This window comes from Alexandromys fortis, unplaced genomic scaffold, assembly GCF_014885135.2.
Source record: "Alexandromys fortis isolate MF-2015 unplaced genomic scaffold, M_Fortis_MF-2015_v1.1 scaffold_284, whole genome shotgun sequence".
NCBI classification, from domain to species: Eukaryota; Metazoa; Chordata; class Mammalia; order Rodentia; family Cricetidae; genus Alexandromys; species Alexandromys fortis.
In genome coordinates, this window is record NW_026068160.1 from 65,821 (window position 1) to 80,652 (window position 14,832).

At 50.5% G+C, this 14,832-nt stretch overlaps 1 protein-coding gene across 2 annotated transcripts; it reads right to left on the minus strand.

The window, feature by feature from the left end:
• Nucleotides 1-6,264: 6,264 nt before the first annotated feature.
• On the minus strand, nucleotides 6,265-10,696 carry Ccdc194 (coiled-coil domain containing 194). Of its 2 annotated transcripts, XM_050127700.1 has the most exons (4): nucleotides 10,355-10,696; nucleotides 8,395-8,491; nucleotides 7,541-7,673; nucleotides 6,265-7,039 (listed from the first exon to the last, which is right to left on the minus strand). In XM_050127700.1, exons 1-4 carry the CDS (start codon nucleotides 10,679-10,681, stop codon nucleotides 6,892-6,894), a joined length of 705 nt encoding a protein of 234 aa, XP_049983657.1. In that variant the 5' UTR covers nucleotides 10,682-10,696; the 3' UTR covers nucleotides 6,265-6,891. The 2 variants fall into 2 exon arrangements, 1 of the variants encoding a protein (XP_049983657.1); XR_007589470.1 differs by lacking the exons at nucleotides 7,541-7,673; nucleotides 8,395-8,491; nucleotides 10,355-10,696 and adding an exon at nucleotides 7,351-7,514 and having other exon boundaries at nucleotides 6,821-7,039.
• Between the last annotated feature and the right edge of the window lie 4,136 nt (nucleotides 10,697-14,832).

Consider the following 14,832-nt stretch of genomic DNA (forward strand, 5'->3'; position numbering starts at 1 on the left):
GGATTTGGGGTTCTGTAGGGTCTCATCAAAGATGGTAGGAGAGTTTTTGCATCCTTGCAGCAGCCAAGTCCAGGTCAGTTGACCTCTTACCCCAATCTCTGGGTCTTGCCATTGGAAGGCGAAATACTTCTGTTTTTTTGGGAATTAGAGGCAGACTGAAAAATGTATCTTTTAGGTCCAGGACTGTATACCATTGCCGATCTGGGGGCAGTGTGCTAAGCAAGGTGTAAAAGTTAGGTACTGTGGGGTGTATGGTTATCACCCTTTTGTTTACCTCTCTCAAGTCCTGCGCTGGCCGGTAATCATTTGTGTGTGGTTCCTTTACTGGCAGTTCCTGGTGGAGCCTGTATTCCTCAGTTAAGACATCTTGATGATGCATCGTAGCCCCGTTGTCTGAGAAATGGATCTGGGGGATAGGGACATGCTGGTATCATTAGATGAATGGGTTACCCATGCCCTTCCCAAACCTACTGTTCTTTGGGCAGTCCATGGAAATGACTTAGTCCCACTGGCCTCTTCTACTCAGGTTTGCTTACCAGACAAAGGTCCTTCAGGCTTTAGTAAAACAGAGTTTTCTGCTCCAGTGTCAACCATAAAATTGATCTTTCCCCCTCCACTCTTAGGGTTACCCTAGTCTCAGGGAGGAGAGCAGAACCCCGACCTCCCTAATCACTGTCCACATCCAGTTGCAGAACCTTGGCCTGCCGGTTTTTAATTTTTCTAGCGCATTCTCTGATCGAGTGGCCTTCTTTACAGTAGGCACATTGCCGTTGCATTTTTAAAATACTTTTTTTTTTGGTTTTTCGAGACAGGGTTTCTCTGTGGCTTTGGAGCCTGTCCTGGAACTAGCTCTGTGGACCAGGCTGGTCTCGAACTCACAGAGATCCACCTGCCTCTGCCTCCCGAGTGCTGGGATTAAAGGTGTGGGCCACCATCGCCTGGCTTAAAATACATTTTTTATTGATATTTATTGAGCTCTACATTTTTCTCTGCTCTCCTCCCTGCCTCTCCCCTCCCCGCTTCAACCCTCCCCCAAGGTCCCCATGCTCCCAATTTACTCAGGAGATCTTGTCATTTTCTACTTTCTACTTCCCATGTAGATTAGATCTATGTAAGTCTCTCTTAGTGTCCGCATTGTTGTCTAAGTTCTCTGAGATTGTGGTTTGTAGGCTGGCTTTCTTTGCTTTATGTTTAAAAACCACCTATGAGTGAGTACATGTGATAATTGTCTTTCTGTGTCTGGGTTACCTCACTCAAAATAATGTTTTCTAGCTCCATCCATTTTCCTGCAAAATTCAAGCTGTCATTTTTTCTGCTGTGTAGTACTCCATTATGTAAATGTACCACATTTTACTTATCCATTGTTCGATCGAGGGGCATTTACGTTGTTTCCAGGTTCTGGCTATGACAAACAAAGCTGCTATGAACATAGTTGAACACATGTCCTTGTGGCACAATTGAGCATCCTTTGGATATAAACCCAAAAGTGGTATTACTGGGTCTTGAGGAAGGTTGTTTCCTAACTTTCTGAGAAATCGCCACACTGACGTCCAAAGGGGTTGTACCAGCTTGCATTCCCACCAGCAATGCAGAAGTGTTCCCTTTTCCCCACAACCTCTCCAGCATAAGTTGTAATCAGTGTTTCTGATCTTGGCCATTCTTACAGGTGTAAGATGGAATCCCAGAGTTGTTTTGATTTGCATTTCTCTGATGACTAAGGATGTTGAACATTTCCTTAAGTGTCTTTCAGCCATTTTAGATTCCTCTGTTGAGAGTTCTCTGTTTAGGTCTGTACTCCATTTTTTTAAATGGATTATGTGTTCTTTTGGTGTTCAATTTCTTGAGTTCTTTGTATATTTTGGAGATCAGACCTCTGTCTGATGTGGGGTTAGTGAAGATCTTTTCCCATTCTGTAGGCTGTCGTTTTGTCTTGTTGACCGTGTCCTTTGCTTTACAGAAGCTTTTCAGTTTCAGGAGGTCCCATTTATTAATTGTTTCTCTCAGTGTCTGTGCTGCTGGGGTTATATTTAGGAAGTGGTTCCCTGTGCCAATGCGTTCAAGTGTACTTCCCACTTTCTCTTCTATAAGGTTCAGTGTGGCTGGCTTTATGTTGAGGTCTTTGATCCATTTGGACTTGAGTTTTGTGCATGGTGATAGATATGGGTCTATTTTCATTCTTCTACATGTTGATATCCAGTTATGCCAGCACCACTTGTTAAATATGCTTTCTTTTTTCCATTTGATATTTTTTGCTTCTTTATCAAAGATCAGGTGTTCGAAGATGTGTGGATTGATATCCGGGTCTTCTATTCAGTTCCATTGGTCCTCCTGTCTGTTCTTATGCCAGTACCAGGCTGTTTTCAGTACTATAGCTTGCCGTTGCTTTTTAGGGCATTCTCTGACCCAATGTCCCTCCTCCCTACAGAAGGCACATTGGTTTTTACCCACCTTTGGACCTGGTGGTGGTTCATTTCATTATCCCATGTGAGCAGTCTAGTTTCTGTCTGTTGCAGTCAGGAACAATTCCTGGCAATGATGCTCCTGTTGAGCCACCAGCACCGAGCGAGGCTTTTTTCCTGTCGTCTTTGTTTTTTAATCTCTTTCTCCTCTGCACTTTATAGAAAACCCTCTCAGCCATCGTCATTAAATCTCTAATATTTCTTTCCCCTAGCCCCTCTAACTTCACAAGCTTATTCCTGATATCACAAGCTGCCTGGTTTACAAATACAAAAATCAGAGTTTCCTCTGTCTTTGCTGCTTCTGGATCATATGGAGTGTAACATCTGAAAGCCTCCTGCAACCATTCAAAATAAGCTGCTGGGCTTTCCACTGGTTCCTGTCTAACATTGTACACATGTTAGTGGGCCATTTGGCAGCTACTTTGGGACCCGCCAAAAAGGTCTGGCGATAGACTTTGAGCCTCTCCTTACCTCGAGCTGAATTACAGTGCCAGAGAAGGGGGTGTTTGTGGGCAAAAGGCTGGTGATGATAGTGTGGTTGGTGCCCATCTCCATCTGGTGGCCCAGTGGGCTTCAGAGGCTAGATAACCTGGGGTTGGGGAGGGTTCCCCTGCCTGCTCTGGTTTCTCGGGTGGGGCCCATTTCCCCCTCCGGGACTGGGTCTCCTGCAGAAGCCCCAGATGCAACCGTTGGGGCTCAGGAGGAATGTAGGGTGGGGGAAAATATCTTCCTCTTGTGAACCCTCTGGAGTATTGGAGCTGAGGGGGGCCTCCGAGGGGGCTGCGTTTGGGCCCCTAGTACCTTAACCTGTGGAGGCGAGAAATGTCTTAGCCAAGATGGGGGGGTTTTCTATCTGCCCCCGCCAGGTGACAATGTCTGGTGTCTGATCTGGATGTCCTTCCCAGGATGAAACACGATGTTTTCCACAGCACTCACGAGGCTGGCATCAAAGGGTCCTTCTGCAGGCCTTCCAGAGCCGCAAAAGATGCGTTTTAACCTCGTTTTAACCTCGGCACTGCTGCTGTGACTGTTACCTTAACCTCGGCCTTTGTGCCAGGCGGAGCTCCAAGCAGGTAGAAGGCTCACTTTTCCAGTCCTCCTCAGGCCAGCTTCAGACACGACAAACAAAGAGACAACCATCAGACAACAGATGAAAGCCACAGGAGGAAAGAGCGAGGCCTCACAAACTCAGTCAGGGGTCTGAAGCTGTGGCTACCTCCTTTGGCTTGGGGGTGCATCCACGATTCCCAAAACCATAGGAGACCCTGGCTCCCAGTAGAGACTCCAGGTTACCGAGGACTTAATACCCCCCAGATGGGCTGCAAACCCTCCAAAAGAGGAAGCTGGTCAGAACCTGCTTCCCACTCCGCACAGACTCCAGGCTCCTTGAGAGGGCTCTGAACTGCGAGGACCCAGTTCCCTCCAGGCGGGGGCCTGATCCCCCAGTGGGCTCCAGAACGTCAATTGGATGCCCATGATCCCAGCCCTACACACAGGTCTGTCAGCTGTTCCAGACCTCGACCCTTATTGGACCGCCTCACAGGCTCAGACACAGACACTGGTGTGGGCTGCTTTGAAAGGAAAAAGAAATTTCTCAGCCCACAAAGAAAGGGAAACCCCTTGCTAGAGAAAAAAAGGAACTGCCTGCTAGCAGCCTACCAGATTTACACGGAACAGAGGTCAGACAGAAATCGCAAATCACAGCTACAAACATCTGACAGACAACTCACCTGTGGTCCAGAACCAGGAACCTTCAGGGTAGGGGTCCGGAGTTTTCAGTAATCTGGGACGAGTCCCCAAATGTGCCTGAGTCCTAGGACCCCCCCCCCCCCCAAGAAGACCACCACGGAGCCACACTTCCGAATGCAAAATCAAGGTTTCGTTTATTAAGTACGGGCTAGCACGGGTCCTCTTCTTCACAGCCAGTACTTAATAAAGGAAACCTTGCTTTTGCATTCGGAACTGTGGCTCCGTGGTGGTCTTCTTGGGGGGTCTTAGGACTCAGGCACAACACTTTATGTATCCGTGTGTGGTTATGAGCAAGCGAGTGCTGTAAGAGCAACAGCCAGAAGGGGGCGTTGTACTCCCTAAAGCTGGAGCTGCAGGCGGTTGTGAGCCTACGGATGTGGGTGCTGGGGACCTAATTTGGCTCCTCTGCATGAGCAGCCAGTGTTGTTTTTAACGTTTTTAAAATTGTTTTTATGAGCTATACATTTCCCCCTCCCCTTCCTCCCTCCCTTCCCCTTTCCACCCTCCCTCCCCCATCCCCATCCTCCCAATTCTCAGGAGCTGTGCATTGTAGTCTGGTTATCCCTTGCTTTACATCTTCTATCTGCTTATGAGTGAGCACATACCGTGTTTTTTCTCTGGGTCCGAGTTACCTCACTCAAGATGGTTTTTTAGTTCTATTTATTCGTCTGTAAATTTCATGATGTCATTGCTTTCTAACAGCAGAGTTGTCCTCCATTCTGTAAATGGACCACACTTTCTTTATCCATTCTTCAGTTGAGGGGCATCTAGGTTGTTCCCAAGTTCTGGCTATGACAAATAATGCTGCTGTGAACATAGTTGAGCACATGTCCTTGTGGTATGATTGTGCTTCCTTTGGACATATGCCCCAGAGTGATGTCGCTGGCTCTTGGAGTAGATTGATTCCCGATTCTCTGAGAAACCATCACACTGACTTCCAGAATGGTAGCCAGTTTGTTTTTAACTAGCATGTTTTAACTGCATGGCACAGTTAACATAATGTATTTATAAACATTTTTGGGTTTCTTTTTGTTGTTGTTGTTGTTGTTTGGTTTTTCAAGATAGGGTTTCTCTGTGTAACAGTCCTAGCTGTCCTGGAACTAGCTCTCATAGACCAGGCTGGCCTCAAACTCACAGAGATCCACCTCCCTCTGCCTCCTGAGTGCTGGGATTAAAGGCGTGTGCCACCACTGCCTGACTTGTTTTGCTTTTGTCTGAGACTCAGCCTCACTAGAGAGATAGACAGTGGACCTGGATCTCAGTGCCCTTGTTCCCAGCACAGAGTTGATAGGTCCCTCTCCATGCTGCGCACTGTGTTTATGGGTGTTTTGTTTTGTTTTGCCAGGCCTGGTGGTCCACGACTTTAATCCTAGCACTTGGGAGGCAGGGGAAGGCACGCAGATCTCTGTGAGACCAGCCTGGTCTACAGAATGAGTTCTAGGAGAGCCAGGGCTATTTAGAGAACTCCTGTCTCCAATAAATAGATAAATGAATAAATAAATAAACGGTTTATTTTTTATTTATTTTGCTCTTTCCCTGCATGAACATCTATGTGTGCAGTACCCAAGTCGGCCAGAGGAGGGCGGTGGATCCCCTGGGACTGAGTTCTGGATGTTTGTGAGACGACCCCTGAGTGCCTAGGAGGCAATCCAGAGCCGCTGAGTTGCTGAGCCTCTTCTCCAGCCCCCAAACAAAGCCTCAGGATCCACAGATCTGAGACTTGAGACTGGAGGTGTTGACAGGTGTGTGCCACACTGGGGCGATCGCCAGCGCCATGGAACAAAAGGAAACAGACGAAGAATAAAGAAAGGGATCTGGATGGAAGACATCCAGAAATCGCCACTATTAATCACATCAAATGTGGACGAGCAGTTTCAAAGAAAACCGAGCCAGGCGTGGTGAAGTGCACCCATAGAGCCAACACTCACAGTGGGGGCCGGACACTGTGCTTCAGGCCAGCCTGAGCTACATAGGAAGATGTCTCGGAAAAATATGTTAAACATGAATTGTAAGACTCATATCGCGAAACTAAGCAAGCACACATGAGATTGTTGAGTAGAGTATGGTGATGCAGGCCTTTAATCCCACCCGAGGGGAGGGGTGTCAGGAGGTCCAGGGCAGCAAGGCTAGTCTGAGGTCAGTCTGGGCTACATGAGACACGGTTGAAAGGGAAAGAGAAAGAGGGGAGGGAGAATCAGGAAGGGAGGTGGGAGGGGAACTATCGATCTTTCAATGATTTTTTTTTTTTTTGAGACCCAGAGAGAGCCCCTTCCCTCCATGTGACCCAGACAGCGCCCCTTCTTCCTGCACTGTCTTTTCTTGTCACGTGGGCATCTCCTCCAGAACAGGGTCACTGTCCGGGCCCCAGGCCCTGTTTCTTACGACTTCTAAGAATTTGTAAACCTTCTTACTGGAGTATGCCTCAGTTCTCTGTTGAAATCCCACGGGAGTTCTGTGCGTTCCTACAGGGCGAGCCTCGCAGCGTGGTTACCAGGGCCATCGCGGCCGAACAAAACGAGCCTCAGTTTCCCTATGTGGTGATGATCTAGCTGTGTGCTCCAGAGAGAAGGACTGAGTCTCTCTGTACGCTGCCACCTAGGCCGTCGTGGGTGGAAAGCTGCGTGTGGACCCTGTGGGTCACGTCTCTCACCCACGCTGTCAGTCCTGGCCCAAGGCTCCCGTCCTACTGGCGGTCACGAGGTGGCCTACGGCAGCTCTTAGTGGATCCAGACCTCGGGCGGGAGCGGATGCTGGGCTTGGACCTGGGTCCTGAGCGGGGACGGGTGCGCGATCCTCTTCGCAGGTCAGCTAGCTCGGCTTCCAGGGCGAAACTGCAGAGAGGAGGGGACTATGAGCGCCTGACACCCCCACACCGTGTCTGTGTGGGGAGCTCAGCCTTCAGGGCTCCCTACCCTGCAAGGTCCCGATTCCCTTCCACACTCAGACATATTAGAGTCTCCTCCCCAGGGACTCGGGGCCCTCCCACGCAAGATCCCCTCCAAATCCTTCCTCTTCTCATTACCTACTCCTTTTTCCTACAAGCTTGTATTTTCTCCCTGCTCCTCCCTGGAGCCCACACCGATTCCCCGAGTGATATCTTCAACCTGAGATTCCCCACCCCCAGACAGCCTATCCCCCTCACCGAGTGGCGCTAAATCCAACTTCACCTCCAAGTCCGGTCCACCCGGCTACCCTTCCCTCCCTACCTACGGAGGCCAGATTACCTAAGCCACGCCCCTAGATACAGATTGGCCTAAAGAACTACACTCTACATAGTCATTGGCCCGCGGCCCTGTCCGTCTGTCCCACTCGTGGCTGGCCCTTTAACTCACATGTGCTCCCTCAGCGCCACCTCTCGGCCAACGCAAGCTTCGCCTTCTGCCTCTGCTGCGCCTGCGCGCTGTATTGCCGCTTCCAGCTGTTGCTTGGACTCAGTGGCTGCAGCCTCCCAAAGCGCCAAGGCTTCTACAGGGGACAGAGGGACTTGAGTCTGCGTGCCGTGTGCATGCTTGAATTGAAATGTGCCTGACTAAACTGGGCGGTGGTGGCGCACGCCTGTAATCCCAGAACTCGGAAGGCAAAGGAGGGGGGGGGGGGGATCTCTGAGTTCAAGGCCAGCCTGGGCTACAGAGTGAGTTCTAGGACAGCTAGAGCTGTCTGTCTCTAAAAATAAAAAAAAATAAAAAAAAAAAACATAAAATGTGTATGACTTTCTATCTTCATCATCGTTGTCGCTTTAATATTACAGCTGTTGGAGACAAGGTCTCATGTAGCCCAGGCTAGCCTCAGATTTAGTATATAAACCAAGACTAGAGACAGATTCTGAACCCCCCAATTCCTACCTCCCGAGTGCTGGGATAACAAGCGTCCTGCCATCACACCTGGCTCATACAACCTTTTTTGTTGTTGTATTGTTTTGTTTGTTTCTCTTAAAACCGCATCTTACTGTGTCCCTGGGTTGACCTCAAACTCACTTCACAGATCTTGTGTCAGCCTCCTGGGTCTGTGTTATTTCGCATCTTTGGCAGGCTCATTTCTGGTTTTCTGCCCTTGCGGGTGCATTGAAGTTCTTTTAATGTCCTGTTTAGATGGTTTGCTCAGCGATTGCAGGTCCCTGCACTGTAGTTTCTAGGGACCTACCTTCCCCTCCAGGCCCTCCCCTCCAGCCTCCCCTCCCCCAGCCCACCTGTCAGTTCTCCATTCTGTAGCCCCATCTGCGTGCCTTGGGCTTTGGCCTCATCCATCTCAATCCTCAGGGTCTTCAGCTGGGTCTGAAGCCGGCTCTGCAGACGGCAGTGGAGGGAGGAAGAAAGGGACAAAATAGGAACTCGGTGAAGCCCACCTAAACTCTACACAGTAGAAAACGCTTGGTTCTGTGAACTCTGTCGAGGACTTGCCACCAGCTCAGGCAGATTTGATGGGTGACAAGTCCCCACCGCAGAACAGACTGGCTAAGTAAGCCAGGCAGAGTCAGAGCTCACACCTGGGGCTCTAGGCAGTCTTGACCTCCCTGCCTCAGATAGATCATCTATTTGGGAAGGCAGAGAGCACACAGGAGCCATTCTGACTTTCCTGTATCGTGATTAGAGCCCTCATATTTTGCACCTAAAACTGGTCTCGAAGCTGTGGTCCTCCTTCCTCAGTTTACCAGGATATTTAGATCTTTAAAACACAGATGCCAGCTGGACCTGGCAGGATACTCCTATCATCCCAGCACTTGGGAGATGGCGACAGAAGGATCAGGAGGTCCAGCCAGGCATAGCCACAGCCTGAGTTCCAGGACATACAGGGTAGCTCAGGCAGAGCCTGTCTCAAAATCGAAAGTAAGGGGCCGGAGAGATGGCTCAGTGGTTAAGAGCATTGCCTGCTCTTCCAGAGGTCCTGAGTTCAATTCCCAGCAACCACATGGTGGCTCACAACCATCTGTAATGAGGTCTGGTGCCCTCTTCTGGGCTGCAGACATACACACAGACAGAACATTGTATACATAATAAATAAATATTTAAAAAAATCAAAATCAAAAGTAAAAAGATGACTGGGGCGTGGCTCAGGGGTGGAGCCCCCAGCCTAGCAATCGTTAAGTCTTGTGTTTTCCACACAGTTCAGTGTCCACCAAAACTAGATATACAAACTGTGCTGGGCGTACTGGCTTTGTGGGAACCTAGGCAGTTTGGATGCTCACCTTACTAGACCTGGATGGAGGTGGGTGGTCCTTGGACTTCCCACAGGGCAGGGAACCCTGATTGCTCTTTGGGCTGATTGGGGGAGGGGGAGAGAAATGGGAGGCGGCGGCGGGGAAGAGACAGAAATCTTTAATAAATAAACAAATAATTAATAAAAAAAACCTGTGCTGGATCAGGCACAGAAAGATTCACAGCCATTGTTTAATACATTTAAACTCTAGGTCTAAGAGTGTTTCCTTTTGTGATAGGGTCTCCTGCCGCGCAGGCTGCCCTCACCTCTCCAGGTTCCTAAGGAAGAGTTTGAATTCCTGATCTTCCCACCTCTGCCTCTGCTTTTTTAAAAAAAAATATTTATTTATTTATTATGTATACAATATTCTGTCTGTGTGTATGTCTGCAGCCCAGAAGAGGGCACCAGACCCCATTACAGATGGTTGTGAGCCACCATGTGGTTGCCGGGAGTTGAACTCAGGACCTTTGGAAGAGCAGGCAATGCTCTTAACCACTGAGCCATCTCTCCAGCCCTCTGCCTCTGCTTTGATGACAAGTGTATGACACCATATAGTCAGTGACTGGGTTTGGAGCACTCCATTTTGTGAGTCTGAGAGGGCGGTCCCCGGAAAAGGGAGGTCCCGCTGGTGCCTCCCCAAGAGGCCAACTTTAGTCTCCTAATTACGGGTGATATAATGTCCCTCTCTTAAAATAGGACTACTGGAACCTGGAGTGGCAGTGAGCGGCGCAGAGGTCCAGGGTCCGGGCTTTTCCCTTGTGTCCATCAGCAGGGACAGGTGGCATCATGGATCAGAGTTAGGCTCCAAGAAGACTGGCGTTTTAGAAAACAAGAGAAACTTCGATAGTCCTGCACTTTCTCTCCACCCTTTGGAAAGTTGGGGAACACCGAGGCCCTAGAGATAGGCAAGCAAGATCTCTTTGCAGAACGTTCTGGCTTTCCCCTGCCCCTACCTGGCGGTCCTTGCAGGCCTTGAGCGCCACCTCCAGCTCCCTCCTGTCGCCCTCGGCGCGCTGCAGCCACCCGGCCAGGCTCTCCTGGCGCTGCTCAGCCTCGGCCAACCGCCGCCTAAGTTCTTCGATCTCAGGCGCTGAGTCTGGGGACCACTCTGTTGCGTTCACCTGCTCGGGCTCAGGGCAGCGGGTACCCCGGGCCGTCGAGGCCGCCAGGTTCCAAGCCACCAGGGCCCCTCCGGCCGCGGCAGCCGCCAGAAACACCGCAGCCCCGCACAGGGCCAGCAGCCGCCAAGCGCGCCCCGGCTCCGGGCCCGGCTCTGCCATCCCGCCGTGGCTCTGACCCCAGACGGGCCACTAGCATTTAATTGGCACCCTGGGATTCCGGGGACACCCACGGTCACGCTCCACCCCACCTGGCAGTGGCTTCCCAAGGGATGGGGAGGGGTGCACAGGAATTCCTCTGGGGCCAGTCAGCTCTGAGCGCTCTAGGAAGAAACTGGGGGCACTTTCACCAGACCCTTCTGAGCCTCAGTTTCGCCCTGAACTCAGTGACTGGTGAGCCCTTTCTGTTGATGGGGAAACTGAGGCTAGAAGATGGGAGGGTAGACGCGAGTGGGCCCTGCAAGGTCTCCACGCTGCCTGTGCTCACGCGTGTGGGCAATCTTTCCATGAGACTGGGATTCCAGATCCTTATAAAAAGTTTTTCCTTGATTTTTTATTACATTTTATTTATTTTGTGTGTGCGCGGGAGGAAACTAGGGTCTCTCCAGGTCACAGGACAGCATGTCTCCCTGGCGTGTAGGTCCGGGACACAAAGGTCGTCAGACACCCAGGTTCCTGCCTGCATTTTACAGGAGTCTCCGTCCCCGGCTGCCTCCCACATTCCATCTGAGCCTCTAACAAGCAAAGTCTCCCGTTTTGTTTCATCCTCTACCCTGTGATCACACAGGCCGGGCACACAGTTGGTGCACACGCAGGACGAGCTGAGGATCACTCTTGGTGTGTGTGCCCTCAGTCAGTGCATGAAATTGAAGCTGTTTACAGTTTACAGTTGCACACACCCTCAGCCCAAAGAGGGTAGAGGTGGGTGGAGTGAGAGGCTAGCCTGGACTGTGGGTGACACCCGGGGTTTAACCCTAATTAGAATATAAATAGAATACATTTAAAACCAACTGAACTCAAAGGCTTTAAGCCAAGGTTGGTGGCACGTGCTTCTTATCCCAGCACTCAGAGGCAGAGGCAGGTGGATCACTATGAGTTTGAGGCCAGCCTGGTCTGAAAACAACAACAAGAAAAAGATATTAAATTACAGCCTGGTGGTGGTGGTGCACACCTTTAATCCCAGCACTGGGGAAGCAGAGGCATGCTGATCTCTATGAGTTCGAGGACAAAAAAGCTATTAAGTTATATAGAAACGAAATTAAACCAGAAGACTCTGCCCCAGACCCAACTCAAATCGCTTCTCATCAGGCAGCCCCAGCACCTTCACCTGGATGGCTAGGCAGGTCAGGGCGCAGCAGGATTCTCAAGAAGTGGGAAGGGCTGGAGAGATGGCTCAGTGGTTAAGAGCATTGACTGTTCTTCCAGAGAGCCTGAGTTCAACTCCCAGCAACCACATGGTGGCTCACAACCATCTGTAATGAGATCTGGCGCCCTCTTCTGGCCTGCAGGCATACAGGGAAGAAGAATGTTGTATACATAATAAATAAATAAAAAAAAAGAAGTAGGAAGTGCCGAATTCTCCAATGACAGCAAATGCAAGACACCTGCAGACAGAGCAGTGAGGAAGGCCACCACTCCACAGCTCAGGAGCACGTGGGCGTGGGCATGACTGCCCCTGCTTGGCGGCCTCCAGTCCAGTCAGTGACAGTCTTGGCTCTGTCTCCTCTGCCTGGGTTGAACAAATCTTCACATCCCAGCAACAACGCTGAGAGTCAGAGAGAAAGAACGGCGAGGAAGATTAAAGAGGGAACAAGGAAATTTTCACAGAAAACACCCAGGAAGGAGACAGCAGGCTGCGTCCATGTGTTAGGTACAAAGCAGGGACCCAGGTAAATGTCTGATAGTGAGGACAGTCGGTCCCCCCTGAACCTCCACCCTGTGAGTGTCTGTCAGTGAGGACAGTCGGTCCCCCCTGAACCTCCACCCTGTGAAGCCTGATCTCCCACTTCTACCGTTCCAAAATCCACCCAAGAAATCTATGGTGTAAGGTGGGGGGGGGGTGACCCATCCAGTAAAGATAATGCCCCTTTCCACCCCGTCTCCTAAAGACAAAGTCACCAGCAGACAAGCAAGCTGGGACTGTACTTTGCAAACAGGGACAGCGGAACCCATGAAGCCATGTGGGGCATCCATTGGAGGACAGGCCTCTATCCAAGACCACCAGAGAAGGGCTAGACCTAAATGCCCTCAGTGAGGGACCAGTGGCCAGCCCAGGGGTGGAGCACGGCTTAGGGTCCTCCAGTGAGGTGCTGGGGCATGGCCTGGGGTCAGGTCTTGGGTTCACTTCCCAGAACACACATACACACACACAAAGCAGCAGGATTGAATGAGAACTTGGGCCTGAGGGTTTAGAAGAGTCTTCACAATAAGCCCGTGTAAAACTTTAAGGCAATTCTGAAGCCATTTCTGACAATTCTGAAGCCTTTCAACCTCCTTAGTGCCTTGGTGCTTCCCCTCCTTCCCTGGGAACCAAGAACCTAACAGCTACACATGCACTTATGTTCTCCAGAAATTGGGGCAAGGTAACCTTTAATATGTTGACTCAGTTCCTAAACAATTACCCATACTCGTATGTTTTGATTCAGTCCCCTGGGAAACAGGGTCAAAATGACCTCTTACCTCATCTGATTTGGCAACAGCTCTCCAGCCAATTATTGGTAATAGCCCTTTCGAATAAGCCAATCATAATAGTCAAAGAACAAGCCCCCTTGCTTCTGTGGCCTTCTCCTTTAAAAGTAGCCTGTGCCAGCTATTCGAGGTCCCCTCGGCTTCCCGAATGCTGAGGGACCCTGTCATGACAGAATTAATAAAATCCTCATGCTTTTACAACAGCTATGGTGTGAGGGATGGTCTCTGGGGGTGACTCCTCCTCGGTGTTTGGATTCTAGAGTCCAACACCCGACGCCGGAAACAGCTTGGCTTGAAAACAGTTTTGTACCAAGACAATGATGTGAGGTACCCACAAAGGGATTTATGGGTGCCTGGGAGGGGGCATCTGGGGTCCCCAGGGAAGCACTGTCTCCAGTGGGTACTGTGGGGTCAAGGGAACAAAACTGTGAACCTTAGTGTCAGGAAATGGAAAGAACAATCAGTCAGCTCCAGGAGGAAGAGGAGGAAGGAAGTTAACAGAGGAAAGCAGTGAGATCCTGGAGAGGGAGTGGGCACCAGAGCAGGACTGCAGGATTGCGAGGAATCTGGGAGGTGGAAAATGGGCTCTTAAGTGGTCAGGCAGTGGAGGTGCACACCTCTAACCCCCCCCCCCCCCCCCCCCCCGTACTCCGGAGGCAGAGGCAGGCAGATCCCTGTGAGTTCGAGGCCAGCCTGGTTTACAGAGCAGAGTTCCAGTAACTGACTCCATAGCTCCTGAGAAACCCTATCTTGAAAAACAAAAACACGTAAAACAAAACAAGAAGGAGGAGGAAGAGGAGGAGAAGGCTTAACTGACTTGGGCAATGGTGGTGCCCTCCTTTAATCCCAGCACTGGGGAGGCAAAGGCTGGAGGATCTCTGTGAGTTCGAGACCAGCCTGGTCTGTAGAGGGAGTTCCAGGACAGCTGGGGCCACACAGAGAAACCCTGCCTCGAAAAACCTACAAAACAAAACTTTTGACAATTTGTAGAAAATAAGGGAAATGCTGGTGCTGGTTGGTGTCTCCAGGCTTCTCTGTGTAAACTGACACAGGGTTGGAGACACCGCTAGTTTAACTGGGCCCCAAGGTAGCAGAGGCCAGGTGACTTCAGGGTGACTGTAGTTATCACAAAGGGCAGCATAGACAAAGCAATGTCCATCATGTCCAGACCCACAGTGAGCGGCACAGACAAGGTGAGTTTTATGGCTGCACTACTCATATGGACCTTTAGTACTGGCTATGTGGTGCTCCAGGCATGAATGGGTAAGAAGCCTACTGAACTTCTGTTCCGTTTGTATAAGCAGAAAAATTCTCAAACAAATGAAAGAAAGGCTCCTGTTGGTAGACAGCCATTGTTGGACTTGCTGGACCACTCTGTGAGCCCCATCCACCTACCTACCTGCCTGCCTGCCCGCCATCTCTCTCCGTTCTATCAGTCCTGCTGCTGTGAAGGCTAGCATGAATCCCTGCCCAGAACTGGGGAGACAGACGAGCATGGTGGAGTCATTCTGGCCTCAGCCTCTTCTCCCCTGAGTGTCGGCCACCCTCTGCACCCACTGACCAAGGCCATGTTCAGGATGGAGAAACAGGGGACGTAGGGACACTAGCAATTTAGAAGCAAACTC